We start from the raw sequence: 20210 nt of genomic DNA, 5'->3' as shown, positions 1-20210 counted from the left end.
GGGGCTTCATCCCATTCCTAACTTCCTGCCAGTTGCATAGAAGGAGATAAGAGCAGGAGAGGAGACAAGCCTGGTGCGGGGCTAGGGCAGCTGCCCAATGGGGAAAGTGGGGAAGTGCACCCCAGGCTCTGCAAAGGGTTTGCCTTTGGAGTTTCACAGCTTTTGCCAGAGTAATCTCATTTTACAGATGGGGTAATGGGGTCTTGGGGCAGTCTCAAGGTTCCAGGAAGGCTCCCCTGTGGTGGCTGGATTCCCTAGTGGGGAAGGTGAGTTGCCCACTGACCAGAGGCCTTTCCAGAGTGCCATCCAGCTCCAGGAAGGACTGGACAGAGTCTTTCCTGTGGTCTGATTTTCTTTTTAAAAAAAATAAGATAAAATTTACATAACATAAAATTCACCATTTTAATCACTTTAAAGTATAGAATTAAAATGATTTTTGTATATTTGCAACATTGATCAGCACCTTTATTTAATTACAAAATATTCATCACCTCAAAAGAAACCTAGTCCTGCCCTGGCTGGTATGGCTCATTGGTTTGAGTGCCAGTCTGCAAGGTCTCTGGTTTGATTCGCAGTCAGGGCACATGCCTGGGTTTCCAGCCATGTTCCCACCCTGAACACCCGTTGGTTGTGTGCGAGAGGCAAGGCAAGTGCTGTATCTCTCACACCTCAGTGTTTCTCTCCCTCTTTTCCAATCTTTAAAGAAATAATAAAAATAAAAGAACCCCAGTCCTGGTTAGCAGTCACTCCCCATCCCCCACAGCCCCGGACAAATGTTAACTCACTTCCTAACTCTGTGAGTTTTCCTATCCTGTCACTCTGTGGCCTTTTGTGTCCGGCTTCCCTCTCTGAGCGTCATGTGTTCAAGATCCATCTATGTTGTAGAGAGTGTCAGAGCTTTGCTCTTTTTCGTGGCTAAGTGATATTCCAGTGTGTGGCACTGGAGGCACAGAAAATTTAAATATTGTGCCTCAGGCCACATAGCTAAGATTGGTCCAGGGTCAGTGAACACCTGCTTCTTCTACTGCTTGCTCCTTTTCCTTCTCTGTCTCCTGGCCTCTGGGCTGGATCTGCTGGTAACCTTATCCAGGTTCCCAGCGCTAATCCCCACCACTTCTGTAACCATTCACCCTCTGATGTACGTCTGGGTTGTTTTCACCTTTTGGTTTTGTAATCCTGTCCAAGTTGTGGTATGGGCATGTATTTTCATTTCTCCTTATGTACATAGGATTGGAACTACTGGAGCACACAGTAACTGTCTGTGACTATTTGAGGAGCTGCCGGACTGTTTTCCACAGTGGCTGACCCATTGTACGTGTCCACCCACACACTTGTGGGTGGGGGCCTTATCTCTGAGCCTCAGGCTCTGTCAGGTGGCATATCACAGTGGGTGGTATGAAGGAGCAAGTTGCTATGCTTTGTCCTGGTGCTGAGGCCACAGGGTCACTGGCAGGACTCTGAGTTATTTGCATTGTGGTCAGGCCCTGCCAGCCTCTCTGGGGCCCTGAGGCCTACTTGCTCTCATGAGCCCTTTCTCCTGTCAAAACCTAACCTAGTCCTTCACTCTTGTCCCCACTGCTCCCCTTTGCATCAAGTCACGTCTCCAATTCCTTCCCTCCTGCAACCTGCCCCGTACAGGCATTCACCCCCTCCTTGGATCTGCCCTCCCTAAGGTCACAAACAATGTCAACTCTGCTAAACTTCTGCCCAGTCCTTAGGCTTGCTCAGACTCACAGCTTGATGAATCATTGTGGTTGTTTTTAAGATTTTATTTATTTTTAGAGAGAGAGGAAGAAAAGGAGAAAGAGAAGGAGAGAAACATCAATGTGTGGTTGCCTCTTGTATGCCTACTACTGGGGACCTGGCCCACAACCTAGGCATGTGGCCTGACTGGGAATCAAACCAGCGACCCTTTAGTTCGTAGCCCACACTCAATCCACTGAGCTACACCAGCCAGGGCCAGTTTGATTTGGTGGTTTTGATGGCTGCTCCCTCCTCCTCCAGACACCTTCTTCATCTGGTTCCAGGACACCTAGCAACCTATGCCCTTTATTCTATGTAAGAGCACTTACATAATGTCAGTGCCAGGCACTCAGTCCTTAGCCAAGTCACCCTAGGAAGTGGGTACTATTCTTGGCAGGGGGAGGGAGGCACTGAGGCACAGAAAATTTAAATATTGTGCCTCAGGCCACATAGCCAAGATTGGTCCAGGGTCAGTGAACACCTGCTTCTTCTACTGCTTGCTCCTTTTCCTTCTCTGTCTCCTGGCCTCTGGGCTGGATCTGCTGGTAAGCTTATCCAGGTTCCCAGCGCTAATCCCCACCAGGTGCCCATGGTGCACACACATCTGTCTCCACTTGGCCCTCGCCCTGAATTCCACACCCATATCCTCCCTGCTTCATCAGTGTCTGCCCTTGGGGTCTCACTGGAGGCCCTCAAGCTCTGCCCTCTGGGTCTTCCCATCCCAGTCAGGACAACTCTGTTCTCCCTCATCTCCAAATCCTGCCCTGCAAATCCTGTGGGTGCTTCTTTCATGGCACCTAGACCTGGATCACTGTTCCCCACTCTCAGGGTGGGACATCCTGTGCAGCCCCTCCTTTGTCTCTCTAAAAATGGCTGAAAAGAAAACCCAAACTTTTCAACACTATCAACAATGCCTCCTACATCTGCCCCACCCCACCCTCTGCCCTCCCCACACACGCCTCCTGCTGCCAACCAGGCAAGGTACAGCCTCAGAGCCTTGGCATGGACTGTATGTACCCTGATACACCTTCCTCCTGACAGTCCCACCTCCCTCCTTCTCCTCCTTCTGGGTCTTTGCTGTAACCTTTCCTGGCCTCCCATCTGACACTGCAATCTTCCCATTTCCCATAGCTGGCCAAGCTCTTACAAAATATCATCACCTTCTCACATTATTGTCTATTATGTTCACTGTTCTATCCTGTCTATCCCCAGAATGTCAGGTGTGCTTGTCTTGTACATATCTGTTCAGTACATATATATCTGATTGAATGTATTACTGAATGAGAAGTGACTGATGGCCTCCACGTGGCAGAGACTGGGTTGGGTTTGGTAAGCCTCCTGCACGAACTCAGGGAGATATCCAGGCGGAGACAAGGCTGGGGTTCACAGGACAGGAAAGGGTTAAGGACAGAAGTGGGAGCACGTTAGAAGCACCTGGTGCTTTGCCAACCTCATCCCAAGTATGGTTGTCCCTTCAGATTCTCCGCTAATCCTTTCAAACGGGGACACTTTATTATTTCCATTCTACAGATGGGAAAACTGAGACTGGAGCCATTAGGTTGCACGTGGCTCAGAGCCAACTGAAAGGACTTCCATATAGTTGGATGCACGCATACTTATGGAGCAACTACTAGGCAACCCGACTGTTCCTAGGAGGACCCCTGGCCCAATTTTCTCCCTTTTCAGTTTTCTCATTTCAGCCTGTTAGGGTTCTAAACTGCCACCCTGAGGCTGCTGTTTAGAAGAAACTGATTCTGGAGATGCCGTGCAATCAAAAACCCGCTTGAGCTTCCGAGGCGAAAGTGGACAGCGCGGTTTGCACGCCACTGGCGCACCCAACTGCCGCACGAGGAAGGGTTGGGCTGCCTTTGGCACTGCCTCTCGGGAAGGTAGGTGCATTCAGGCGTCTGCTGAAGACAGCCTTAGACTGGCAGGCTGAAGGGGCCTGACCGGGGTGGCGCACGCGCAGTCAGCTCGGGTCTTGCAAGGCGCGCAGGCGCTGGGAGTGCGAGGGGCGGCAGGCATGGACGATGAGGAAGAGACTTACCGGCTGTGGAAGATCCGCAAGACCATTATGCAGGTGAGTCGCTGTGGGGCCTCCTGGTTGGCGCGCGCGGTGAAGGCGGGCCTCAGTTGCCCAGTCGGGAGTCTAGAGTCTGTCTTCCCGGGATGTTTGCTGTGTCTTCGTGGCAGGGTTTTGTCTACATGAAGAACGTCCAGACCTGTAAAGACCTTTTTTTTTTCCCAAATATTTTATTTACTTATCTTTAGAGGGGAAGGGAAGGAGAGAGGGAGATAAACATCAATGTATGGTTGCCTTTCGTGCGCCCCCTGCTGGGAACTGGTCTTCAGGGAGCGGGCCTGCAACCCCAGCATGTGCCCTGACTGGGAATCGAACCGCGATTGTTTGGTTCTCAGGCCCGTGTTCAATTCACTGAGCTACACTAGCCAGCCAGGGCATGCTTGCTTTTTTTTTTTTTTTTTTTAGTTATTATTATTTTTTAAAGTATTTTATTTATTTATTTTCAGAGAGAGGGGAAGGGAAGAAGAAAGAGAGGGAGAGAAACATGAATGTGTGGTTGCTTCTCACGTGTCCCCCACTGAGAACTGGCCTGCAACCCAGGCATGTGCCCTGACTGGGAATCGAACTGTGATCCTTTGCTTCACAGGCCCGCGCTCAATCCACTGAGCTACACCAGCCAGGGCAAGAACTTTTGTAACAGTTTATTTTAAGCAAAACTGACCACATTCCGGGAAGCAAGATGTCAAATACCCTTTCGGAGAATGACAACGTTGTAGTTTCTTTTTATGCGTTTGGAATTGAGGGAGTGTAAGGAAGATTGCGTGAGGGCGAAAGAAAACAATGCAGGGATTGGATTACAGGGTAGATAACAAAAGTATGAGCTCTCCTGAGGGCAGTTACGCATATTTCAAAGGTGTGTTAACTTATGTGCAGAAGAACAATGGACAGGGCTTACTTAAGGCAAAAGGTGAAACCTTTTGCTAAAAGAGTAATAGGTCTAGGATGTGGCTACCCACTATGACCTGACCAGTTAGGGATTTATGATCAGATCTCCCTTTGAGGTTACTTTCCATAGAACCCTTTTCTGTTCATAGTCTCTTGTTTATTTCTTGGAAGGCCCCAAGTGCATAAGACAGAATTCTAGAATTATGGGGCTAGAAAGAACCTAGCTCCTGTGGCAGGAATGACCTGCCATCATCCACTATGGACATTTCTCTGATCTCTCTGGTGGCTACTTCTGTGTTTCAGCCATCAACTTTGAGTTATTTGGGATAGAGTGATAGCAAGCTGGCTGAGTAGTCACTATGTGCGATGTGCTTCAAGCCACCCCATGGGAGGGGGCCATTGTAATCCCCTGAGACTACAGAGGTCTGGGGTCTTGACCAAGACCTTGGCCTCTGCACTTGCCTCACAGGAATCCTGCTGCGACAAAGGGCGGGCAGCCAAACCCAGCTTCTTCACTGCTTTGCAAAGCTTCCCCACAGGCAGGGACTGAAACAGTTGTGCTACAGACTGACAGTGTTGGATTCTGAGAGAGGATCAGGCTGTGGGGACTTCACAGAGGAAAGGGGATGGGGGGGCCAGGCTGAGTAGCAGCTCTGACCTCCCCCTTTTCCATTTGGGTCTTCTAATCAGCCTACTCAGAGAACCCTGGTGTCCAAGACAAGACCTACACTGCTTGCCCTCAAACTCTTGCCTGGTTTCCCAACCAGAGTCTGCCTAGCCAGTCTAGCAACACTCCTCCCACCCAACTGTCTTCTTCTCCCCCAGGGCCCCAACCCCAAATCCCAGCCACGTAGCTGCTTCCCAATCACACTTCCCAAGGTTCAGGATAAATTGACAACACCCATGGCAGCTGGTTAACTGGAGTAGTGCAGCGGTTGTCTTGGGGTGTGCCCCATCCTCGTCCCCACCTTCCCCATTCCTCTTCTTTGGCCTCTTCACACACCTGCCACTCTGAGCCCCAAACTCCCTATGGCTCTTGCTGCTATCCCTCCTCCACCCTGATGTACCTGGTTCTTTCTGCCCACAGCTGTGCCATGACCGAGGCTACTTGGTGACTCAGGATGAGCTAGACCAGACACTAGAGGAGTTCAAGGCCCAGTTTGGGGACAAGCCGAGTGAAGGGCGGCCACGGCGTACAGACCTCACAGTGCTGGTGGCCCACAATGATGACCCCACCGACCAGATGTTTGTCTTTTTCCCAGGTCAGTGCCTTGCTAGTACCTGAGGGGTCACAGTTCTGATGGAGCCATCTGAGGGCCTGCTCAGGATCCAGCTTGTAACAACCCCCTGCTGTGTGACCCAGAGAAGAGAGCTCCCCTTTGCCCCATGTGCTGTGGGCAGTGTCATTAATCTCTGACCCCTCTGGGTGCCTTTCCAGTGTTCTTGGTCTCCTTTCCCATTCTATTCTAGGCTCTTTATTTCGACCAGGATTATCATAGGCCTTCCAGGCAAGCCCTCAGCCTCTCCTGACCTCAGACCCATTGTGTCCTTCCCCCACCAACTCAGCCTCCATTCGCAGCACCTGCATCTCCTGCAGCTCCTTCCTGCCCTGTGGGGGGCGGGGGGGGGGCGGGGTTCTTGCCTCTTTCCTGCCAATATCCCCACCTCACCACACCCTTTCCTCCTCCCTCTGCCTGCTCAGTGTCCAGTCATTGCCCCTGGAGGTTTTGCTCAGGTGCTTCCTCTACTAGGACCCCCGCTGAGCCCCAGGTTGAGTGAAGAGCCATTTCGTGGTGTCCTGAGACTCCTGATTTCCTCCATCTTAACACCTACCCCACTGCAGCCTTGCTCTGAGGCCTGTGAAAGGTGCTAGGCTGTGTCCGGCGCCTTGGGGGCCAACTCTGCCCAGAATGCAAGGGGTGGGCAGAAAACATTTACAGAGCAGAACCTGGTAGCACTTAAAAAACAAACAAACAAAAACCTGTTTGTTTGTTTGTTTGTTTGTTTGTTTTTAGAGAGACAGGAAGGGGGGGGAGAAAGTTGTGAGGCATTGATCGGTTGCCTCTCACATACCTGCAGCTAGGGACCTGGCCTACAGACACAAGGCATATGCCCTGGCTGGAAATTGAACTGGTGACCTCTTGGTTCACAGGCCAGAGCTTAATGCACTGAGTGAGCCACACCAGCCAGGGTTTTGGTGGCACTAAGAAAAGTGTTCCCATGTTTGAGCCACAATTATTTCAGACCTCGATGTATATCAGGCCCCCCGTGGAACTGTCTCCAGACCTGGTCTCGCCACTTACTGGTCTTTGGTGCCACTGGGAGCATCACTGCTATTCTGGTACATGCTTCAGGTCAGGGCTGAACTTCTTGCCTGTATCGATTTGCTGGGGCTGCCATAACAAAACTCTACACATGAGGGGCTTAAACAACAGACATTTATTATGTCTAGCCTGCAGCTCTGGAGGCTAGAAGTCCAAGATCAAGGTGTTCTCTGGGTTGGTTCCTCCTCAGGCCTCTGTCCTAAATATATAGATGGCGACCATCTCCTTCCTGCTTCCACACAGGGTCTCTAAAGTCTGTGTCTTAATCTCTTAGAATGACACCAGTCAGATTGGATCAGGGCTCATATGTGATCTCATGTTACCTTAGTCATCTCTTTGAAGGCCCCATTACCAAGCACAGTCACCTTCTTCTGAGATCCTGGTGGTTAGGATTTGAACATGGAGATTTTAGCGGGGGACATGACTCAGCCCAAGACACTGCCAGTTGGAGGAGTGATACACATTTCATGGAGACAGAGGCCCAGCTGGGAGTCTCGCACGAATCCTGGTGGCTGGAGCCCAGACACTGACCTGCTAGGCTTGTGGAATCCAGCACTTCTCCAGTGACAAAACCTCATGCTGAATGTTGCTAAGAATGTAAGGACTCCGGGGAGGGTGGTCTGGCTTCGTGGCACATCAGCCAACCTCATCTCAGCAGAGCTGTGCACCTTATGAGTTCTTAGACCAAACAGGCCACTTAACCCCAGGGGTTCTGAAACCTCAGGACCAGTGAGGCACCCAACCAAATCCAGACTCCTGGACCCCACTTCTAGACAGGGACCCCTTAAGGTCCAGGGGCACAGACACCTTTCAGAAGCTCGGTGACCTGGAGGCAGCTGGCCCCGTGTTCTGCAAACTGGAAACTGAAGCCCCAGAAAGGGGTGCCACGCATGCTGAGAAGGGGCGGGTGGGGGACCTGGCTTTGTGGACCAGCATGCACTCTGCCTGCAGAGGAGCCCAAGGTAGGAATCAAGACCATCAAGGTGTACTGCCAGCGCATGCAGGAGGAGAACATCACCCGAGCCCTCATCGTGGTGCAGCAGGGCATGACGCCCTCCGCCAAGCAGGTAGGTGCCTAGCAGCCATGAGCCTGACCACTCCTCTTCCTGTTCTGTCCCGAGTCCCGCTTTTCCTTCCTGCAGCACCTCCTGTGAGGCCCCGCTGCTGTTTTCACCCAGGGCGCCTGCTGCACCTGGGCGACATTCAACTCTAGCCCCTCAGTGCGTGGGCCCCACATCCTGGTGCCGGAGCTCAGGGTCTGAGAAGGAACTACTGCCCTAGGTGGGCTGTGTGGGGCATCCCCAGAGCAGACCCAGCATCTACCCCTGGTTGGACAGGCCTGAGAGGGGCCTGAAGGAGCAGCAAGCACCCTCTTCTCTGTGCCTTTGGGAGCTGCAGAGTCCTAGCCATCGTGATCCTCTCCTGGGGAGGGGCCGCCATTCCAGGGACAACCCCTGGGTTCATGTGATAGAAACTCGTTCCCTGACACCAAGCCAAGACCTAGAGCAGTGCTGAGGGATGGGGTAGCAGGAAGAAACCCGTACTCCGGATGGGAATTCCCAGCTCTGAGGCCTGGTTTTTTGTTGCACACAAGATCAAATCTATTCACCTTCCTGCCTGCCCTGGCCTCTGGGGAAGAAACAGACCAGGTCCAGTTGTCTCCAGCCACATAAGAGCGGGTTGGTAAGGCCCTGGGGTGGGGGACTATGGCTGAGCCTGAGTGTCTGTCTCTTTTAGTCCCTTGTTGACATGGCCCCCAAGTACATACTGGAGCAGTTTCTGCAACAGGAGTTGCTCATCAACATCACAGAGCATGAGGTGGGGCCTGGGGATGGTGGGAGGCCTGGGGTGGTGGAAGGGGTGGGACAGCGAGGGAAGCAGAGCTGAGGTCTCAAAGTGAGTGGCCTCCTGGGCCCCAGAGCAGCAGCATCACCTGGGGCCTTGCTAGCAGTGCAGGTTCCACCCCCCAGCACCACCCCACTGACCTGGAGGGAAACCTGTTCTGGGAGCTGCAGGGGACCCTAGGTTGTGACCCAAGGCCTCTGCATGACAGTCACAGGGTGGGGTGCAGACTCCCTGAGGGGTACACTGTACCCATCTCCCATGTAGGGGTGTAGGACACAGTGGTGTCTGTCATAGCCCCCTAGAGACTTGGGTTCTCTTGGCAGCTGGTCCCAGAGCACGTCGTCATGACCAAGGAGGAGGTGACAGAGCTACTGGCCCGATAGTATCCTTTCTGGCCTCCCCAATCCTCTTCTCCAGAATTCTCCATCCCTCCCAGTCAGCTCTGCATGGCTTTTTTCCTGACCGAGCTTCCCAGTAAACTCCGAGAGAACCAGCTGCCCAGGATCCAGGCTGGAGACCCTGTGGCTCGCTACTTTGGGATAAAGCGAGGGCAGGTGAGAGAGTCCTGGCAGGAGACCACTACCCTTAGCACCTTTCCTCCTGGGAGGGACCTTCAGGATCCACTCCTTCCAACTCCAGCTCTTTTTAGAGCTAGGGCAGCCCTAGGTCTCCTGGGACCACCCACCCTGCTGGGGCCCCCCCCTCCCCACACACACACACACACTACACACATGCCTAGGTCCCTGGTAAGGCTGGGCCCCTCCCATCCCTGCTCTCACCCTGACACAGGTGGTGAAGATTATCCGGCCCAGTGAAACTGCAGGCAGGTACATTACCTACCGGCTGGTGCAGTAGCCACCCTACTGTCCAACAGGTGAGACAGATGCCATCCCAGCTGAGGGGCCTGGGCCAGGGTGGGAGTGTGTCTGCATGCAGTGTGGGGGTGCAGGAAGCCCCCAACTCTTTGCCTAAGTGATCTGTTACCTACCCTGCTGGTGGTCTGACCTGGAGCATAAAGCTCAGCCCCTCCTTCCTTGACCTCCTTTCCTCCGTGCTGCCCCAAATCCTCTCCCAGGTTCTGTGACAGCCAGTCATTGTTCACCTGTAGGGCCAAGAAGCAGTGGCATCTATAGCCTTGGTGTACCCAGAAACGTGACAGGCATATCACATGATGGGCCTTTCCTCTCTTCCCCAGCCCCGGGAGTCAGACAAGTGGACTGTGACCACTCCACCCTGGACAGTTGGTGGCTTGCCCTACAGGAATCTGCTCCACCCCGGAAACCTACCCTGTGTTCTCTGGACCCCAAGGCAGGCTGCTTGTTTTCCTTTCCTGGGCTGAGGGCCCTCGTGGTCTGACCTGGACACTGAGCCCCACCTGGGGTCCCACGTAATGGTGCCTCAGGAGGGGAAAGGATTCTGAGGGGAGGCCAGGGGGCCAGCCAGCAACCTAGACAGTCCTAGGTTCTTGCCTGTCTCCCGGGCACCCTGAACTGGCTCCCCACAAAAAGGACCCGGGTCCGAGTCTCTCATCAGCCCTCACTTCCTTCCACTTCCCAGCTCCGTGCTGCCCTCGTCATGGCCCTGTCCCTGACCAACTGTGAGCACTGTGAGGGCAGCAGGCAGGGAGGTTAACATGAATCTGGATTTTGAGTTGGTGTTGAATGCTGGTGTTTTAAAATTAAAGATAACTTTTAGTAAACAATTTCGCTTGTCTGAAAAACAAAGGTGGGAGAACAGGTTTTCCATGGCTTCAAAGTGAGTCTCCACGGCTGCCCTCTGCCCGCCTTTCAAACTGCCAGTCGTGCCTGGTTGGCTGTCTGCACTTGCCCTCCCAGAGGGCAGGGTTAATGTCTAGTGTTCAGGTCCAACTGTGCTTTTCTGAGCTGTTCTCGTATAAGTTTGGGTCCTTGCCCTGGCTGGTATGGCTCAGTGCATTGAGCACTGGCCTACAAACCAAAAGAACACACTGTTTACAGCCCAGGGCACATGTCTGGGTTGTGAGCCAGGTCCCCAGTAGGGGGTGCATGAGGCAACCATACATTGATGTTTACCTATCTCCTTTTTCCCTCCTTTCTCTCTCTAAAAGTAAATAAGTAAAATATTTGTAAAAAAAAGTTTGGGGGCCAATGAACCTGTTTCCCCCTTTAGTGTCTGGTTCCAGAAGGCCTTCCTCCCCATTAAAAGCAATCATGTATATATTTTTGATACCTTTTTTGAGACATAATCACATACCATACAATTCACCCATTTACAGGTCAGTTTGGTGGCTTTTAGTATGTTTCCCTACTGTGCACCCACCACCATCACTTCTGGAACATTTTATCATCCCCAAAAGCAACTCCAGCACTCAACAACCACCCCTTCTCCCTCACTTCACCTGTGCTACTACCTTGGGCAGCATGCAGGTTGCCTTTTTTGTTGTTGTGTTTTAACAATTTATTGAAGTGACACTGGTTAATATGGGTTTCAGGTGTACAATTCTATAATACATCTTCCGTGTATTCTGTTGTGTGTGCTCACTACTGCAAGTCAAGTCTTCCATCATCCAGGTTACCTTTTACTGTCCTGCAGCACAGGCAGGCCACTCTCCTATCTTTGTTTTCCCAGTGGGTGGATGTGTCCACCCTTTGGAGAGACCAGACATTCCACCCTGCTCTGCATTAATCACAAACGTGGCCCTTGGAGGCAAAGGAGACCCCTGCTGCACTGAATTGGAACAGTCTGTGCTGCATTTATTTCCGGAAATATGTGGTCTTTCGATCCTGCTTTCTTTTGGCGGTGGTTGGGGTTCTTCCCTGACTGAGTACAAAGGCTTGGGTGATGCTGGCCCGGGCCAGCCGATTTCAAGCAGTATTTTCCGCCTACCGTTTGGAGCTGAGGTTTTGTGGCCCAGCTGGAGTGCAGATGTGCTGACTGGCAGAGTGCTGTTCTTCTCAGAACAAGGGAAGTGACTCCTTCCATGGTTCTCTGTCATGTTTACATGTGTGAATGAAAAGGGAGCTCATCTGCAAGGTAAAAGGCACAGGGGTCAGTATAACAATATGGGTGTAAAGGCTGCGTGCAGTGGGCTGGAGCCCAGACAGGACTTCTGTCCCTGCTGTTCCTCTGCCAGTCTCTAAGCATCCACACGGCCAGTTCCCTTACCCTCAGGACTACTCAGATGTCACCTGGGGCTTCTGTAACTACTGGGAAATCTCCCCTTTCCCAGTTTATCCTCCAGGCATCCTGCGCATCTTACATGCTTATTTCCATCCTGTCTTCCCCAGCAGAGCATAAGCTTCCAGGGGGCAAAAGGTCTGTTTTTCTCCACTGGTGTTAATGTAGAAATGATGCCTGACACATAGTAGACGCTTAGTGTTTGGTTAATGAATGATGGTGATAAGGGCTATGACCCCCCCACACTCCAATTTCTGAACTCTGTCCCTTAATCCTTACATGCTACAGGGACTTTATGAAAGATACAAAAACTAGAAAAAGTCTAAGGATGAAAAACAAGTTAGTGACAATTCTAGAAAAACACTACCTGTCGTCATTGTAAAGCCTTCCACATACTGGGCACCTACACACTCGGCGTAATTCTTTGGGGGTTTCTATAAATGGGCTTCTAGAGGACAGTTGCTTAGTAGGTGCCATGGTCGTAGTGATACTGGGCCATTTAGCTCTGCTATTCCTGAAAATTGCCTCTTTCACCCTGGCATGCGTGTGTCTGATGCTTTAAGGACCGTGCATGGCTGCTTTGGTGACCACTTATTATGCTTCAAGCAAAACAAATGCCCTGAGATTTATTTGTGCACTTTCTTCTGAAGAAAAGCCTCATTCAAGCTGAGGTGAGGCTTCGTGTGCACACTTTAATTTACCTTTTAGTTAGCTGTTCACTTAGTAATAGTGCTAAGTACACCGATAAATTGATGTTTGAAAGCAAATTGAGAATTTTTACTTTCTGGTGGCTGGAAAACTAGGCCTTTACAATAAGAATAACAGTAAAACAGAAACTAGGTGTTAAGCTTTGGGCTATAACACAACAAATCATTTGTCTGGAATTTGTGAACAAGAAAAGATAGTGTTGATGGTGATTTTATAGTCATTAGTACAATTGATTAGCCAATCGAATACTGGGAATGTGGTTTCCATTCAGTTTCAAAATATTAATGTTTTTTAAAATTTTTTATTGATTATGCTGTTACATTTGTTCTATTCCCCCTTTCATTCCCCTCCACCCTACCCCCCCATCCCCACCATTACCCCCCCTTTAGTTTATGACCATGTGTCTCAAGTCCTTTAGATTCTATATTTCCCATGTATTCTTACCCCCCCCCCATCTATTTTCTATCTACTGTCTATGCTACTTATTTTCTGTACCTTCTCCCCCCCTTCTCCTTCTCCCACTCCCCTGTTGCTAACCCTCCTTGAGATCTTCATTTCTATGTTTCCACTCCTGATCTAGCTGTCCTTTTAGTTTGCTTTTGTTTTAGGTGTGGTTCTTAATAACTGTGAGTTTGTTGTCCTTTCACTGTTCATGTTTCTTTAACTTCTTTTCCTTAGATAAGTCCCTTTAACATTTCATATAATAAGGGCTTGGTGATGATGAACTCCTTGAATTTGATCTTATCTGAGAAGCACTTTATCTGTCCTTCCATTCTAAATGAAAGCTTTGCTGGATAGAGCAATCTTGGTTGTAGGTCTTTGGATTTCATGACTTGGAATACCTCTTTCCAGCCCCTTCTTGCCTGTAAGGTCTCTTTTGAGAAATCAGCTGACAGTCTGATGGGAACTCCTTTGTAGGTGACTGTCCCCTTAGCTCTTGCTGCTTCTAGGATTCTCTCCTTCATTTTAATTTTGGCTAATGTAATTGTGATGTGCCTTGGTGTGTTCCTTCTTGGGTCCAACTTCTTTGGTACTGTCTAAGCTTCCTGGATTTCCTGGAAGTCTATTTCCTTTGCCAGATTGGGGGAAATTCTCCCTTATTATTTGTTCAAATAAGTTTTCCACTGGTGGCTGTGCCTTTCCCCCTTCTGGTACCCCTATAATTCGGATGTTGGAGCGTTTAAAGATGTCCTGGAGGTTCCTAAGACTCTCCTCATTTCTTTGAATTCTTGCTTCTTGACTCTTTTCTGTTTGGCCATTATTTGCTTTCTTCTGGTCCACTCCATTGATTTGAGTCCCAGTTTCCTTTTCATTGCTATTGGTGTCCTGTGCAATTCCATTCATTTCAATTAGTTTCGCCTTCATATATTTGTCTAATTTGTGGCTATAATCAACCAGTTCTGTGAGGATCCTGATCACCAGTGTTTTAAACTGTGCGTCTGAGAGTTTTGCTATTTCTTCATCGCTTAGATCTATGGGCTCTGGGGCTTTGAGATCTTGCGACATTTTTGGTCTGTTCTGGCCCTTTAAGTGTGAGAAGCGGCGCCTTGGACTCCCAGGTCGCTGGGTTGTGACGCTGTATGTGGGGGCGTGGTCAGAGCGGGGAAATGGCGACCTCCTCTGCTGTTTCTCACAGCTGGGTAAGGATCAGCGCCTTAGGTGGTTCACCTGGGCCAGGCCACTCAGAGTCGCTGGGTTCTGACGCTGTATGTGGAGGTGGGGTCAGAGCAGGGAAATGGCAGCACCCTCCACTGCCGCAGGCCGCGGGGACCCACCGGGCCCGGTCCAACCACCCACTCCCTTGCCTGTCCACCCGCGCACAAATGCGCGACCACAGTCAACACACAGCCCCGCTCCCCGCTGTCTCCTCCGCGGTCGCTCGCCATCCCTCACTAGGTCCAACCCTGCGCCTGGATTCCGCGCCTGAGTCCATCTGACCGAGTTTTCCTGTACAACCCCGCTTCACCAGCCGCTGGTTTCGCCCCTTACAGGTCAGGCTGAAGAATTTGTTGTTAACGGACTTCCGAAAAGTTCAATTTTCCGTGTTCTGGCTGTGTTTTCTGTTGCTAATATTTAGTTGTCTCTAAACTTGGTTGTGTGAGAAGGCACGGCACATCCACCTATGCCTCCATCTTGGCGGAAGTCTGTCAAAATATTAATATTTCTATTTGCTTAAGGAAGCACAGCTATCTTCCTATATAATTTCTTAAATGTTACTGCTAAACTAATAATTTTGTATGTCCCAGTGATGAAAGTCTTGGCATTATTGTAGCATTTAATTTAAAATTTTAGATGTGTTTTTGCTATTTCTATAGTTCACAGGCCCGATGACTGGGTGTTCTTTCCCTTCTGTGAGATGCGCCTCCCTCAAACCTTGTTACGACATTGGCACATTACCCGTCTGACACGAAAAGAGTTTTGTGGGTGTTCTGGTTTTTAGTCTCTTCCCTCATTCACTTACTGAGGGTTCACCTCTGCTCATTAGGGTTAGGCTGGGCACCCCCTACACAATAGTGCCTGAAAATTGAAGTGGTTTTAATTTGCACATAGCCCATGCCAATCTTTTTCCAGATTGTAGAATTAAAGAAATGGTTTCTTTTTAGAAATAACTTCAAATTATAAGTGAAAGCTTATTTAGAAAGTCACAGAGGTGGTAGATGTGAGCCAGCTGGGCTGCGGAGGCTTAGGAAACAAGTTACAGAAGCCAAAGTAGGGCCCTTGCAGCTTAGAAGAGGGAAAGGCAAAGGGGACGTGCCTGTGGGGAGAGAGAGAGAAGGCCAAGGAATGGTTTCAGTGCCTACCAGTATTCATTCAATTAGTGTTTTGCCCGCCTAAATAAGGATCGAAGCTGAGATCTTGTGCAGAATCTATTAACCTAATGTTAGTGTTCCTTTTTAAAAATATTTTAAGATCTGGATTATATTTTTCCCATCACCACTCAGTCTTTTTGCACCCCCTCTCCCCCAGCCGTCACCACACTGTTGTCTGTGGCCACGAGTCATTTTTCCGTTTTGTTCAATCCCTCTGCCCCCTCATCCCAGCCACTAGCTGCCATCCTGGCTCTCCGTCTACGAGTCTGTCCCCCTTTTCCATGTCAGTGCAGTTTGTTCATTAGATTCTACATATGAGTGAAACCATATGGTATTTGTCTTTCTCTGACTGGCTTATTTCACTTAGCATTATGTTCTCCAGGTCCACCCATGCCGTCACAAAAGGTAAAACTTTCTTCTCCTTTTTTTTTTTTTTTACAGCCGAGTAATATTTCATTGTGTAAATGTCCCAGAGTTGTTTTATCCACTCATCTGATGGACACCCAGGCTGCTTCCATATCTTGGCGATTGTAGGTAACGCTGCAGTGAACATAGGGGTGCTTATATTCTTTCAGATTAGTGTTTTGGGTTCCTTTGGATGTGTTGCCAGAAGTGGGATCGCTGGGTCAAAAGACAGATCCATTTTTAATTTTTTGAAGTATCTCGATACTGCTTTCCACAGTGGTTACACCAGTCTGCATTCCCAACAGTGCACAAGGGTTCCTCTTTCTCCACACCCTTACCAGCACTTGTTTGTTGATATGTTGATGATATCCATTTTGACAAGTGTGAGATGATGTCTCCTTGTGGTTTTAATTTGCATTTCTCTGATGATTAGTGATACTGAGCATCTTTTCATTTTATGTCTATTAGCCATCTGTATGTCCTCTTTGAAGAAGTGTCTGTTCAGGGACTTTGTCCATTTTTTTAAAAAATATTTATTTAATTTTAGAGAGAGAGGAAGGACAGAAAAAGAGTGGGAGAGAAACATCAGTGTGTGGTTGCCTCTCATGTGTCCCCTGATGGGAACTGGCCTGCAACCCAGGCATGTGCCCTGACTGGGAATCGAACTGTGATCCTTTGATATTTGCAGGCCCGTGCTCAATCCACTGAGCTACACCAGCCAGGGCCTTTGTCCATTTTTTAATTGGGTTGGGTTTTTTTGTTTTGTTTTTGGTGTTGAGTTTTTTAAGTTCTTTATGAATTTTGGATATTAACCCCTTATCAGATAGATCAGCGAATATGTTCTTCCATTCTGTGAGTTGTCTTTTTATTTTGATGATTTCCTTTGCTGTGCAAAAACTTTTTTAGTTTGATGCCCATTTGTTTATTTTTTCTTTTGTTTCCCTTCCCTGAGGAGATAGATACGATAAGATACTGCTACGAGCAATAGCCTAGATTTTGCTGCCTGTGTTTTCTTCTAAGATTTTTATGGTTTTGGGTCTAACATTTAAGTCTGTGATCCATTTTGAACTTATTCTTGTATGTGTGGTTTCATTTTTCTGTACATATCTGTTCAATTTTCCCACCATTGTGATTTTTGTTTGTTTTGTTTTCTTGATTTCATTGTCGTTTCTTTGTTTTGTGTTTTTTTAGGGGGAGTTTTTTGCTTAATAATTATGTTCCTCAATATTATTTACTTTGTCCTTACATTTAAAATTTTTATGTCTAAAATCAGTTGGTTCATGGCAGCCCTTCTGCTTCATTGTTATGTCCTGGATTTGTCGATTCTTCATTTGTAGGGTAGCCCAATAAACCTTTCGTCTGACCTAGTATTGCCTTCTCGCTGTAACTACTGACTTGCACTATTCATTTTACTTGCCAAGTATATTCTTGGACACGGCTCTCTGCCTTCTTGATCAGTAAATTGCAGAAGGTTTAATAAAATAGCCCTGGCTGGTGTGGCTCAGTGGATTGAGCACTGGCCAGCTAATCAGAAGGTTGCTCGTTCCATTCTCGGTCAGGGCACATGCCTGGGTTGCTGGCAAAGTTACCAGTTGGGGGTATGTGAGAGGCAACAGACTGATGTTTCTCTGACACATCACGTTTCTCTCCCTCTCTTTCTCCCTCCCTTCACTTCTCTCTAAAAATAAAATATTTTTTAAACGATTTAATAAAATATTTTAAAGTAGAAAAAAAAAACTTCCTCAGCAGTTACCCTAACCCCCCGCTCCCAGCTCCTCACCACCTCTGACCCATTTTTTGTCTGTGGATTTTCCTGTCCTGGACACATCACATAAATGGAATCACGCACTGCATGGCCTTTTTGTGTCTGGCTTCTCTCGCTGAGCATCCACGTTCAAGGTTCACCCACGTTGTATCCAGTGTCAGTGCGTTACTCCTTTTCATGGCTGTGTAGTATTCACCTGTGTGGGTGGACACTATGTTGGTCATTTCATATTAGCTGGACACTTGGGTAATGTCTACCTTTTTGCTGTTGTGAGTGTGCCGCTGTGAACAGGTTTTTTAGGACGTGTGTTCAGTACCTTGAATGTGCACCTATGAAAGAAATTGCACAGCCGTGTGGAAACACTGGATACCATTTCTAGAAACTGTGAGATTGTTTTCCAAAGCAGCTGCCCCATTTTGCATTCCTGTAAGCCCTATAAAAAGAGTCCAGCTTCTCCACATCTGTGGGACCCTTGTTGTTGTCCATCCCACTGAGGGAGAGCAAGGCTATTGAGCTATAAGAGTTCTTTTTTCTAGTTAGGTAGACAATTTGCAAAAATTATCCTGTTTATTTATAATTTCTTGTATTTCTTAAACACCCAGATAGGTGTGGTGCTTACATACAGGTCTTCAATCCTGGGGTTTGCTTCTGGGAAGCCTGTGACCCAGGGGTGCCCCTTCCCCCTAACCCTCACAATGGTCTTGACAACAGTGAGTATCTGGCAGGTCCTTGGGCAGCCTACCTGGATTGCCTCTCTCCCGTGTGGACGCACAGAGGGTTGGTTTCAAGATTCTTCCATTACTCAATTTAAGTTTTAAAAGTGTTTTACAGTATGTCTAATGGTTGAATTAGTCTCCTCTTTTTTTTACAAAATCACCCTGGCCAAAATGAGCCAGGCCCAAAACACTGTGGGATTCCACTCAGGAGGGCCATGGAGGAGTCAGGCTCAGAGACAGGAAGTTGATTGGGGGGGGATCTGGGGGAGGAAGTGTTTAGTGGAGACAGAGTTCCAGTTTGGGAAGTTTAAAAAAATGGACGGTGGGGCCCTGGCTGGTGTGGCTCAGTGGATTGAGCACCAGCCTGTGAACTGGGAGAGGAGGGGTTGCCAGTTTCATTCCTGGTCAGGGCACTGCCTGGGTAGTGGGCCAGGTCCCCAGTAGGGGCCATGTGAGAGGTACCAAAGCACTGATGTTTCTTTCCCTCTCTTTCTCCTTCCCTTCCCCTCTGTCTAAAAATAAATAAAATCTTTAAAAAAAATGGACGGTGGGGATGGCTGCACAACAATGTGAGTGTGCTTAACGCCACTGAGCTGTGCGCATGCCTAAAAATGGTTAAGGTGGTAAATTTTATGTATGTTTTACCACAAAATGTTTCGGCTATTCGTGGATATTTACTGTTTGAATGACTAGAATCAGCTCACCAGCATCCACGGTAAGTCCTCTGCTGTGGCTGGGTTTGCTGTCTCTGAAGCTGGTGAAAACCTGCTCTTGGATAGGTTTCCGGCCACAGAGGCCATAGACACTGCTGTCACCTGTCGGGGAGCTTGCTGTGCCCCTCCTCCCAGCAGCACCTGGCTCACCTTTGTGCCTTGGGGACCAGATTCTGTCTCTGCTTCCAAGCATGGCCTGTTCTCAAGTCCCGAGATTGGCTCAGGGCCTTGGGTGGAATGAGGTGGGGGCCTGACAGTCACTCAGTCCCCCCGCCACCAGGACTTACTGTGGGGCTGAAGGTGGCCCACCCTGTGAGGGCACCTCTTGACAGGTTGGGGCTGTTGTTTACTCACCCACCAGGGTCTGGAAGTGCTTTTGCATCTGAGAATGGGGTACTTTTCATGACCTTTGATATCTGACCAACACAAAGCAGAAAGCTGCTGTCCAGATGAACTCCGGACTATTAGTTTTATCAGTTAATTCTTTTGTCCTTTTAAAAATGTGGATCAGAGGTCAGCACGTTTGTTGTGTGAAGGGCCAGACAGTAAATGTTTTCAGAGCTGCGGTGACCCACCTGCGTGCAAGGGCAGCACGGCGCCGAGAGTGCAGCTGCATGCCAGCCAGTCTGTGTGGAACGCAGCCCTGGGCTGCAGCCTACTGGCACGTGGTCTGCTTTTCCGGCTCTTTGAAAGTTTCTGCAGGGATGAGGCCCGCTGTTGCAAAGTGTCCTGACTGGCGTGTCACAGCTGCTGGGGCGTGCTGTGGTTTTGGGGACCTGTTCCGTACAGGGAGGGAAGGCCCCTGCCCTGCTGGCTGCCTTTGTCACAACTGGGTATGGATTCTGCCTGATTCTTATGGACAAAATGAAAAGTTGGGGCTCATCTCTGCTGGGCTGCCCTACCCCCTCCAACCCTCTGGCTGTGGGGTGGTCTCCAAGCTACAGGAGGGTAACATGCATTGGGGCGGGTCCTTTCCTGTGTCCTCTGTGCTGTCCCGGATGGTGGCCACCACCCTCCTGAGGCTCTTCTATCTAAACAGATTGAATGAAATGTAGAG

The 20210-nt window shown here is 49.3% G+C and overlaps 1 protein-coding gene and 1 non-coding gene across 2 annotated transcripts; both read left to right on the top strand.

The window, feature by feature from the left end:
- Positions 1 to 3720: 3720 nt before the first annotated feature.
- POLR2E (RNA polymerase II, I and III subunit E) lies at positions 3721 to 10582 on the top strand. Its single transcript, XM_037139023.2, has 8 exons — positions 3721 to 3823; positions 5799 to 5973; positions 7987 to 8102; positions 8773 to 8853; positions 9204 to 9262; positions 9356 to 9434; positions 9670 to 9754; positions 10076 to 10582. The coding sequence occupies exons 1-7, from the start codon at positions 3767 to 3769 to the stop codon at positions 9733 to 9735; spliced, it is 633 nt and encodes a 210-aa protein (XP_036994918.1). The 5' UTR covers positions 3721 to 3766; the 3' UTR covers positions 9736 to 9754; positions 10076 to 10582.
- A 4467-nt stretch (positions 10583 to 15049) lies between these two features.
- On the top strand, positions 15050 to 15151 carry LOC119044640 (small nucleolar RNA U13). The gene has a single exon (XR_005081651.1). It is a non-coding gene; the product is annotated as a small nucleolar RNA U13 (small nucleolar RNA).
- The last annotated feature ends 5059 nt before the right edge of the window (positions 15152 to 20210 follow it).

Source organism: Artibeus jamaicensis, unplaced genomic scaffold (assembly GCF_021234435.1).
Source record: "Artibeus jamaicensis isolate MK-2021 breed Jamaican fruit bat unplaced genomic scaffold, CSHL_Jam_final scaffold_537, whole genome shotgun sequence".
Lineage (NCBI taxonomy): Eukaryota > Metazoa > Chordata > Mammalia > Chiroptera > Phyllostomidae > Artibeus > Artibeus jamaicensis.
This window is presented reverse-complemented; position numbering and strand designations above follow the sequence as displayed.

Bases quoted from the DNA above. Each gene is read 5' to 3' on its own strand.
- POLR2E (XM_037139023.2), top strand. From the start codon at position 3,767: ATGGACGATGAGGAAGAGACTTACCGGCTGTGGAAGATCCGCAAGACC. The intron at 5,974-7,986 runs GTCAGTGCCTTG...CTCTGCCTGCAG, and splicing joins GATGTTTGTCTTTTTCCCAG to AGGAGCCCAAGGTAGGAATC. The intron at 8,854-9,203 runs GTGGGGCCTGGG...TTCTCTTGGCAG, and splicing joins TCAACATCACAGAGCATGAG to CTGGTCCCAGAGCACGTCGT.